Source organism: Camelina sativa, chromosome 20, assembly GCF_000633955.1.
Source record: "Camelina sativa cultivar DH55 chromosome 20, Cs, whole genome shotgun sequence".
Classification (NCBI taxonomy): Eukaryota; Viridiplantae; Streptophyta; class Magnoliopsida; order Brassicales; family Brassicaceae; genus Camelina; species Camelina sativa.
Window position 1 is genome coordinate 23,357,506 of NC_025704.1, and position 12,169 is coordinate 23,369,674.

Here is a 12,169-nt window from a genome sequence, read left to right on the forward strand (position 1 = left end):
CCCCCCCCCCCCCCCGGAAATTCCATAATAAAGCGTTAATCATTACAAGATAAATCACGACAAGAAAAGCTGGGGCGGACCATCATTGCGCATGGATCTCCATCCCCTCCGACGACGGTTCCTGACGCACCACCAAATCTGTACCACTCGATACATCCATCGATTGAGAGCCTGTAGTCGCATCTGAGCCCAGATCGGAGCCTGAACAGGAACCCAACTCGACCACACCTCCATTCAAATTCGTATGATCAAACTCACCACCCTCACGTCTCGGACTTACCTTCTCAGTCCGAAGACGCTTCCCATTCACCGACAATTCCACTTCACTCTTTTTTCGTCCAAACACCAAACCCTTAGTGGGCTTATTCGATCGCACAGGTTTGGGCTTCCCCATATGTTTCTCCGGCCCTGTAACAAACACTCCTTTTCTATTCCCAGGCCCATCAGGAGGCCCAACCGCTTTTTCGTTCCAACTCGCCCCAAAAACCGGTTCCTTCCCCCCCATGGCACAATTAACCTTTTGAACTTGATTCGAAACATTAATGTTTTCCCTCTGTATCTGATTTGATACATCAATATTTTCCTTATACTTCCCCGAATCCAATCAAGTTGTCTTTTTCTCCGGAGTTTCCAAATCAACTCCCAACCTTCCAAAAGCATTCGAGAGTGTAATATTGCCGAGAACACTTTCCTTATTCGATGCACCAGACTTTCCATCCGTAGCCGTACGACCACTTGCTACCATAGACGGACCACTCTTCCGATGCGGCTCCGACCGCCTACCACGGTGCCTCACCGGAACAAAACCATCATTTTCTTGTGGTGGACTCCTCGAAATGTCCGCATTCACCTCTGTAGCCACTGCACCAGAAACGTCTCGAGTTTGCACCCGTTTCGGGCATGAGCTAACTAGGTGTCCATACAAACCACATCCAGAACAAATGTTACTCAATCTTTCATACGCAAAAAAAAATCTCTCACCATTGATCATAATCGTCCCCTTAAGTGGTCTGCTAAGGTTGACCTCCACACACACCCGAGTAAACCGTGCTCTCTCAAAATTCAGAGTATGAACATCCACTTTAATTGGGTTTCCCACACCTTTAGCAATCCTCATCAACACCCGACTATGATAGAAATTCAAAGGATGGTTAGCCAACCGCACCCAGACTGGTGTCGTGGTAATGTCATCCCTTAGCGGATCGAAATCCGGCGACCAGGCTTGTACCAACAGGTAGCTCCCAAAAAGTCTCCATGGACCACCAGTTAGAGCCGCCATATACTCTTATGAAAAACTGCCGTGGGAGATCCATAACATGCATCGCTCCACTCGGTTTCCATAGTTCCCGCAATCTCCGACCTAACACTGCGATTGGCACGGTTCGCCCTAACACCTTGACAACCATGCAGTTCTTCCACAGTCCATTCATAGCCTCCAAAATCACCTTTCCAATGGTCACCACTGGCTCCCCATCCTCACCATCCGGGAACTCCAACATCATTCTTGCATCAACAAACTCATCATCCACCACCGCCTCCGGAGCTAAACGCCCCCCAACCGTTCCTCATGTGACCTTAGCAACCCATAGTCCCGGCACATCCGGTGGATCACCAGGTGGCTTAGATCTCTCTCCAATATCTTCCATCGTCGCATCCTGATCACCACCACTCAAAACCCTAGAATCGCCTTTCGCACTCGCAGTCGCCATTTTTTCCAACCCTGAAAGTGTTTAGAGTTCTAGATCTGATCTTTAATTGCTTGAATCCTAATTATTGATTGATTTAATATTTCATAATTTCCTGAGAAATTCCCTAGGCCTAGCTTTTTGATATATTGAATTTTCACAAGCTTCTATTTTATATTTTGCATTGTTATTTTCAATTCAAATTAATCTGTTTAGCATAATTAAAAAAAAACTCTATAATCCATTGTGTAGACTTGAGTCCTTGTGGAATTCGACCCCTAAGTACTGTAGTGATCTCTTAATTTGAGAGAGTATCTCTAGGGATTAATTTGAACATATCAACATCATTGGGGAAAAATGCAGAGACACACTTAAAGACTGCATTTGATACCTCGTCACTGGAGGCTTGGCTTGAATCTTTATAGAAATAGTATGGGTTCAACAAATAACCTGTCAGATGCAAAGGATTGTCAAGTCGACCCTTAATCCTTTCTTCAATGATACTCAATATCGGCTTCACATTTTTTTTCCATGTTTTAATCCATCACTGATCTGATTCTTTGCTTCTATCAGTTCTCCATGCAAAAATCCTATTGTAAGCTTCTTATCTCCATCAACAAGTCGAAGCAGTTTGACCAATGGTCCAAAAACTTTCAAGCACATTATCATCCCATTCCAAAATTTAACACTCATCACTGTGTTAAATGCCTTCATTCCTTTGGAATGTTTCGACCATTTGCAATTTCTCCACTCACCGCTAGAAAACATGGCTGATAGTTGATCCCTCTTGTCCAAGAGACTTTGCAAAGTAAGAAATGATGATGCAAATCTAGTAACACATCCAGGTCTCACGATGTCTGTCCTATTTGTGAATGTTCTCATCAACGCCAATGTCTTATGATGAGCATATATGAAGATTGTGAATTCTTTCGCCATCTGAATTGTGCCTTTGAACCTTGTGAGTTTCGATATGCTTTCAAGCATCAAATTGATAGAGTGAGTCACACATGATGTCCAAAATAGACTCGGCTTGATCTCTTTCATCATTTTTGCCGCAGCCATATTGTTAGCGGCATTATCAGTAACCACTTGAACTACATTCTCTTCACCAATCTCCTCAATGCAGCCTTTGACATACTCAAAAATATATCCACCTATATGAGCCTCATCTGAACTATCTTTACATGAGCGAAACATTGTACCTCATTTGCAATTAACACACATATTCATGATACTTCTCCTTTTTTCGATCAGACCAAGCATTTGTCATAACCGTGCATCCATTCTTCTTCCACTCTTCTTCTTGTGGTTTCAGCAAACCATGAAGTCTATCAACCTCTTCCTTAAGTAAAGGCTCTCGAAGTTGGTGTTGACTTGGTGGTGTGACTTCTGGACCAAATTGTCCTATAGCTTCAGCCATTAGCTTAAACTCATCATTTGCGATAGTATTGAAAGGAACCCCTGAAGCATACACCCACCTAGCAATATATTGCTGAACCTTGTGTAGCTTCTCTTTCCAAATAGCATCATTGATATTTTGTTGCCTAGTTGGAAGAGGTCTAGATTCTGGATTGATGTTTGTTGCAAACTTATCCATTGGACCAAGTGTCCTTTGCTTCTTTCTTGATCCCATTTCTTCAAGTTCAATCACATCATCCATATCTCCACTGCCATGAACATTAACTGTCTGCTGCAGCTCATCATCTAGAGTTACCTTCTTCTTCTTCTTCTTCTTCTTCTTCTTCTTCTTCTTCTTCTTCTTCTTCTTTGCTTCCTCGATAGCATTCTTGCACTTCTCTTGATCATCCTTTGATGATCTTGGACAATCAGAAACGTTTCCAAGAATTTTGGCAATGTGTACTTTTATCCTGTAAGCACCTCCTGAGAATTTTTTGCCACACAATTAGCATTTAACTTTGTCCAGATTCTTTGAATCAGACAACATTCCATATTCCCAAGCAACATCTTTCGAGTGTCTCTTCAAAACTGTAGAATCCGACGCTCCAACAGTTTCCTCATTCGAACCAGAATATATGGCAACTTGAATAATTTCTGAAAATAATTACAAAAGACAAATATGCAGAGTGAGATTCCATCGTAACACTGCTTGATGATATCAAAATTCAAAACAGAGTTTTACGATTTCAAGCAGAGTTTTACTATATCAATACTCTGTTTTTATGATATCAAAACAGAGTTTTACATTATCAAAATTCAAAACTCAAACCTAGTTTAATGATGTTAAGTATTATAGTTCTATCTTATATAATATGAGAAGGTTTTTCTCAACTTTTGCTAAGGAAATGACACTTGGCATGTTATTTATCTAACACCTGTCTTATGTTGTTATTTGGACTTAATTAACTAAATTCATTTGTACTTTGAACCTAAGTAACTACTGGCCCATAAAAAAAGAAAAAAAAAAAAAAAAACTCTCAACATTTCCTCTTTTCATTCTTCAGTAAAAACTATTTGTAGGCTTCTGCTGATCTAAAACCACAATTTATCAGTTTGTGATTTCATCCTAGGAAAAATTGATGATAGTTTATTTTGAAATGATAAATATGAGTTTCAATCTTATGTATAATTTAGGGGCAAGAACAGATTCTAAATTATGTAAAAAATTGGTTTCTGGGTTTCAGTCTTATAATGATTTATGAGCAAGAAAAGATTCTAGATTATATTAGATTGTGAGATGTTTATGTGTTCTCAAAATTCTTTTATCAATTCATAATTTTTTGGCTCAAATTTTAAATTTTGGGTTTCCATTCCTGCTTAGTTTCTGGCATTTTAGTTTTATATAATCTAATGGTGAGATGTTTTCTGTAAGTAATTTGATAATTGCTTACTTATTTATTCCTCATTAGATCTTACTAATTCTTTTTCCATAAAAGCAGAATTCATTCCGTTTTCCATAAAATTAGAATTCAATCCCTAATTACTCTCCTTTTTTTTTTGTCAACCATTGGGGCACAACAGGCCAACCCATTAGCCTAATCCCTACATTCGTAGGGAGCCTAATTACTCTCCTTTTAACACAAATTTTCAGTCATTATTATATAATTTCAGTCATTAGGTTCCTATAAAAAATTATATTATTTTTATATATCTTTCCAAATTTTAATCGGTATTCTTGAATAATTTAAAATTTTTTTTGCATGTTATCATGTTTGTTGTTCGCAATATTACTACGAAGAAAAAAATTATGTGAAAATGTTTGAAAATTTTATTTATTCATTAGAGTGTTTATGTATGTCTTTCCTACTCTCCATGAGCCGGTCCAACAATTTTGGATGTCATACAATAAAAATTATTTCCATATTGTAGTTCGCTTTGCTTGCTCATATTTTTCTTTGTGTTTTCAATGTTTTCATGTTCATTTAAACATTTCTACGAAAATAAATATAATATTGTCTAATAACTCATTATTTTTTTAGAACTTTCGAATATGAACTTTTTTATCAGACTTACATATTTGTTTTCCTAAATTGAATTTTACTTTAAATCTCAGTAACAACAAGTTTAATTAACACTAATCTAATGCTCATTCACCAACAATTCAAAAGATGAAATAGGTTTTTAGATAAACCTACTAAAATTTCATCCGTAAATTGGATATATCTACATGAATAATACACTGTTTTCTTATATAAAATTTGAACTTCTAAATTTTTTTGAACTTATATTTTTTTTTAATAATAACTGAACTTATAATTTTTTCCCTACATAAAATACCTAAAACTTTTGGTCTAAAATATGCCTCACAAAAATTAATGCCCTAATCCTTGGTTTCACTTGCTTAGCCTATGGGTCGGACCTTGATCCATGTTTTATTTTTACTTCAGGTTATCGTGTTTGTTGGTTGTGTTAATATTACTACATCATGAAAAAAATGAACTATCATTGATTTAATAAGTTGAACATGTTAGGTTTTGTTCTTTTCTTATATTTTAGAATCTCTATTATTTTTTCCTTTTGGGCATTCATGTGGTAAAGCAACTTCTTCTTATTGGACGATGCATATGATTCTTTCCATTGTAAATTTAGTTTCTTATTAGTCTTCATCTTTAAGAAAAAAAATGTATTTTAAACTATTATAAAAAAGGAATATTGTATGTTACTATCATATGCTTAAAAAACCATGTTGTTAAGCTTGTGATGTCTTTTTATCTCATCGTACGATATGAGTTGCAAATTTCTATACTATATCTGATTAATTTGACTTCTGTAGTGAGTAGTATATGCTAATTGTATATTGGTATCATATATTTTTAGGAATTTTAGTATCAAATAGCGCATTTTCGAAAATACCCTTTTTCCTATGTCACTTTTCAATAATACCATTTCATGTTGTTCATTTAAAAAAAAAACTCATTTTCTATGTATAAAATGACTAAACTCCAAATACTAAACCCTACCTCATCAAAACTATATCCTAAATGTAAAATAGAGAATCCAGACCTTTTAAAAAAAATTTAAATTAATTTAACATATTGTAATTTGTGTAAAAGAGGGCAAAAATGAAACTGTTCAAAAAGAAGTTTTTTCCTGAAAAGGATTATCTCAAAAAGGGTATTTTTAACAAATTCTCATATTAGAAAAATGTTTCAAAATTTCCCTACATTAAAAAAATAATATTATATGGTGAGAAACTCAATAGGTTTCTCACCAATACACATGCTATAATTTGTATGAAAAATCTAAAGGGAAAAATCCATAAACACTCTACTATGTAATCAAAAGTTTCTCCATGTGTTGAAATACTCTAATACTATATATAAAATGAAAACTCAAGTAACATCAAACAAATGAACCCAAAAAAAATTAATATGATCAATATATTTTTAAAATCACAAATATAACCATTACTGAGTAAACAAATAAAAGCTAATAATCTCCAAATAACTAAAATTGAACAACAATGTAAACTAAATCCGTGCGTAGCACGAGATGACTTTTAGTAAGCAATAAGACAACAACGATAGTCTATAGATGATAAAGCCAAAAAAGAAAGATCATATAATCAAGAGAAGAGGAGTAAAGAAAACCTGAAGACTCTCTGTATAGAGAATGAAGTTTGAGAAAAGTGTCACAGCAGTAGAAAACGAATAAAGCTTAGGGTTTCTTCAATTTATAGGTTTCGTTTTATAGCTTGATTGAAGGTTAAAAAAACAAAATACGGATGTATATACAATAACCGTATAATCCACCGTATATACGTCGTATAAGTAACCGAATTCGACCAACCCGTATCTATTAAAACGCTTAGTCTATAAACGGTACAGTGGGTCACCGTTTACTGTATACTCACCGTATATACGGCCGCATAGGCCGTATTTTAGAACATTGGCTAGTATTTTAGAACAGATGAAAATCTTCCTTCACGTGTTTGCAGGATGCTGAAGAAGAAAAAGAAACAAATGCAGCAAAAGCATAGAAATATATTAGTTTTGTTACAGCCAATCGTGGGGAAGTAAATGAGGATGGTATATGATCGATCTGTTTCATCATCAGTGTATAGCTTTTGCTTTAGCGAAGATGCAAAAGAACACATTTTTATTCATTCGAATTCCGCAGTTTATTAAAAAAAAAAAAAAGACGAGACTTTCTTTATGCAGTAAAAAAAAGCTTACAACTTTGAATACAAAATTACCAAAAAATGGAAACTTGTGTGACATATGTATTCGTTGCTGGAGATGTTTTATTAGTTTAGCTCTGTGACTGTAATGACGACAACATCTCTTCTCCGGCGTACCAAGTCGCCGACGATATCATATATCTTGTCTCTGGCGATTTCATCTTTCTCGACGCAATGTTTTGTTCGAACTTCGACGAACGGCATCACTCTCTGTTCCGACGGAAGTTCCTCCGGTTCCAAAGAAGATCCTGTTCACGGTCTCAACCCATGGAATCACAAGGCAAGATCCTTACCGTTGGATGAAGAATACAGACGATACCGATTTCGTGGACTACCTCCAGCGTGAGAACTCGTACGCTCAAGCTTTCATGGCTGACACAGAAGCCTTAAGGCGTGATTTAGTCTCCGAGATGAAAACTCGTATTCCGGAAGAGATTTACACATCTCCTGAGCGTTGGGGACCATGGTTCTATCTCTCTATAATCTTGAAACTTTTTTTGTTTTTTGATTCGAGTCAAAATGTAGTGAGCTTTTGATTGAATTGGGGTTTTGAATTGTTGATTGAGTAGGTTATATAGGCAATACATACCCAAAGGAAAAGAGTATCCACTTATGTGTAGGACATTGGAAAAGGTTGAAACAAATTGGCTCTCTGGTTTTCTTCGTGGAGGAGAAGTAGAAGAAGTGGTGCTTGACTGGAATCAAATTGCAGAGCAGTACGGTAAAGTTTATTCCTTTATGTTGATGATAGGATCAGTCACAATTAGTATGTTTAGTTCGGTCAAAGGAGGGTCGAAGTTCTCTTTTATTATATTGGTGCCGAGACACAGAAGACGGGCTACAACACGACGTAAACGAGGTACAAACGTGGATGAGGATAATAGACGAGTTGTTATCTCGTCGATTCTTCGAGCGATTGGTTCTGAAACCGTTGACTTCTGTTTGGACGAGCTGGGGCTCTTGTACTTGCTGTACTACTTCTCTTAAAGAATGGTTACGCAGGCCGTACGCTTGCATTTATAGGGAGTCGTGTCGGTTCGTCTATGTAAAAGACCATAATACCCTCCCTTCCCTTGGGGGTTTATTATGGGCTTTTCCTGGGTTGGACCTTTTGTTTGGGGTGTGGATCCACCCCCAACACTTTAGTATAAATCTTGTTAGTTTAGAGTTGTAAATTATTATTAAGCAAGTGTTATGTGTACTACTTCTTCAGGTTATGCTCACATTGGGGTTTGTCGGGTTTCACCTGATCATAACTATCTTGCGTACACGGTTGATCCCATGGGAGCTGAACGTTTCCTTCTCCAAATTAAGGATTTGAGAACCGGTCTTTTAGTTCCGAGGTTGGATGTTGATAGAGTTGTTAGCTTGGCATGGGCTTTAAATGGAGTCACCTTGTTTTATATTGTTGCAGATGAAAACCAAAGACCTCACAGGCAAATACATTAACTTATACTAGTAGTAGATTGATAGATTTTTGTCTTTATGAAACTTGGGGTTATTTGTTCAACTGTGACTATAATATAAATTATTAATTAGCAGTTGGCCACAAGATTTATCACTATTAATTAGCATATACAAGGTTTTCATAACACAATGTTCATAAAAACTTGGGTTTCACCTCTTTTGCTTCATTTGAGGTGATTACTTACTAAGTCTTTCTTATACTATAAAGAGTGTTTTATGTGAAAAAAATAGTATATATTAGGTTTAACGACCCAATGTCTCGAATGCCCAGCTTGCCAAGAAGATAGTATAAGGTCTCAAACTTTAGGATCCTTACATTCGAGACCTTATACTATCTTCCTTATACAATTCGTTTATTACCCTCTATAGTTAAAACGTAATTTTGTGTGGTTATTGTTCATTACCTCTCGAAAATATAATAAATAAATAAACAATTACGAATTACATAGGTTGTTAATCTCTTACTTTTTCTAGTAATATCTCTTACTTGTTCCATTTCCGGTGAACAACAACGACAATATTAGCTAGGGTTGTAGAAGAAGATATGTTGAAGATGACTACCAAATTACAATAATATTGTTCATTAAAACGGATTTATGGACCTACACTAAGCAAAAGAACGTTATGTACGTACACTAATCTCAAGAACATTATGTATGTATAAGTTCATATGTACGTACACGTTTATATGTACGTACACGTTTGATTTTAGGTTTAATGAACCCGAAATTACCATAATATCCTCGTCTTCTACCTCTAATATACGACTGAAAACCCTAATTTCCGCTGCCTCGGTTTATTTTTTCACGACTTCTGTCTATTTTTTTGGTTTCACTTGTGGGGTTTTTACTCAACTATTATAGATTTTCGTCTCAACATTTGATTTCTAAATTAAAAACCTATAAAAAGTGAGTTATATAGATTTCCGAAACGATATCTTGCTCTTCCATGGATGAACCCAGAGGAAAGATTTCCGAAACTGAGTAGGAAAAAGACGTTTGCTCCGGCCGACAAACAGAACACGATTGATGAATCTGCTACAAACCATTAATCTGCTAGACTGTCTTTGCCAACTCAAACAAATTCGTATTATTCTGGTAAGACTTTACAGCTTTCAAAAATGCTTACTAAATCTACCACGGACAAGAAGCCTACCAATACACTACGAAAACTATTTCAAAAAACAAACAAAGTATACCAAAAATATCTGTAACGAGCGAAGGCTGTCGCATAAATCTGTCGCAACAGGCCATTAGTCTACCATAAATATCTTCCCACCCTTTTACGTTTATCGCTATACCCACTAAAAACATAAGTCTATCATCAAAGGGCAACTTAATCTACCGAAATCATATATCTTTCGATTTCATCTACGTGGACCGATAAGTGTACCAACACTACAACTAAGTGTACCATCTACGTTGACCGATAAGTGTACCAAGACTACAACTAAGTGTACCAAAAATATCTGACGTACACCTTTAATCAGTCACCTATATAAATGTACCATCAAAGAATCGGTAGACTTTCTTCCAGTTCCCAATATTTTTTTTCCACTAATGGCATTAGCCGTAATTACGTTTTTTCTTAACACTAGTTTCAGGGGTAGTATGGGTACAGAGTTTATTCTAGTAATTACGAACTATTGTGTGCTACTTTTGTAATAACGAAGCTTTTATGTAATATTCTAGTAACTCTCCCTTTTTAATATGAAAAAGGTAAAATAACAACAACAAAAAAAAAAGTAAGCAAAATATACATCTTATTATATAAAATTGGGTTTTGAAAGTTAGCCATTAACAAAATTTTGATATGTGTCAAGTTATCAATCTCAGATTTTGACATGTGTAAAAGTCAATCTCAGATTTTGACATGTGTAAAAGTTAATATTTAATAGGAGAAATTTGATTAAAACAAATTAATAGGAAAAATTTGATTACAACAAAAATAAAATATTTTGTTTTAAAAAATATTAATACTATAAAAAGATAATTATCAAAAATTACAAAAATATTTTGACATGTGTCAAGTTATCAATCAAAAATTTTGACATGTGTAAAAGTTAATATTTAATAGGAGAAATTTGATTACAACAAAAATAAAATATTTTGTTTTAAAAAAATATTAATAATATAAAAAGATAATTATCAAAAATTACAAACTTTATAAAAAAAATACAAATGTTTTTTATATAATAATAAGAAGATTATATATATATATATATCATAAAATTTGTAATTATAATATTATTTAAATATTTTAATTTTAAGTTATTAATTCTAAAAAATAAAAATAAAAGGATTAAGGATAATATACAGTTAATTATTAATTCTAAAATTTTGTAAATACTCACTTTTATATGAACACTAGATGAAGACCCGCCCGATGTGCGGATTTAAAGTTTTATAAATTAAATAAAATTTAACAAAATATGTTAAAATTTGTTGTATGTTATTTATAAATTTTATTTTTGTTATAATACCCTGATTTATATCCATTTACAATTCTTTTCTGTATGTTACTATTAAAAGTGTATTTTTTTACACTTAAATATGTATACTCTATGTTACACCTAGAAAATATCTATACGAACACATTAATCCAACTATTTTACTTTCATTTCTACATAGTTTTTTAATTACGAAAATTGTTAGCTCAAAAAATATTTTGAATTAAAAATATATTAGATAATATACTAATCAATGATGTATCATCACAATAATGTATGACAACCATGGAGAAAACCTTCGCTCCGCCTTCCTCCCTTGGAGAGATAACCTTGCGTCCAACCTCTTCCACATTTCTCTCTTTGGAGATAACCTTATGTCCAACCTTCTCCACCATAGAGAGAACCTCGGCTATGCCCTCCTCCAGTGTAGAGAGAAAATATTCACGTCTTTTTGCTATCTCAAAATGGCTTGCTCTGACAACCAATAAAAGTAAAAACCTTTTTCTAACGTCACAAAATCTTTTGATAGTAACTAATGTTAATCTTTTTCTTTAATTATGTCAAATTAAGTTTCTTATAATTTCTTAACCTTGATTGGTTGGTCATAAACCCTTCTTTTTTATGCAAACATATTGTTACTATTATTCATTCAATCCCAAAGGGAGATAACGAGTAGAAGCTCATCAACCTAATGGATGGATAAAATAGGCTAATCAAACACAAGCTTACAACAAACATAGATAGATAGATTGGAAAAACATAAATCGTTGTTGATAAATCCATAGGAGCTCAAAGACTATGACACACTGGTGTGCGGAAAGGTTTAAAAGAATTGAATTGGCCACATATGTCACCAAAATGCACTTATTTTTTCGGTCAAGGGTCATGAGAGAACTTTATGATGGGTGACCTTCCTCAAAGTGATTGTCG

At 34.5% G+C, this 12,169-nt stretch overlaps 1 protein-coding gene and 1 pseudogene across 1 annotated transcript; one reads left to right on the plus strand and one right to left on the minus strand.

Annotated features, from left to right (window-relative positions):
* On the minus strand, positions 2,202 to 3,345 carry LOC104772763. Its single transcript, XM_019241934.1, has 2 exons — positions 2,942 to 3,345; positions 2,202 to 2,859 (listed from the first exon to the last, which is right to left on the minus strand). Exons 1-2 carry the CDS (start codon positions 3,343 to 3,345, stop codon positions 2,202 to 2,204), a joined length of 1,062 nt encoding a protein of 353 aa, XP_019097479.1.
* LOC104772764 lies at positions 7,623 to 8,782 on the plus strand (annotated as a pseudogene).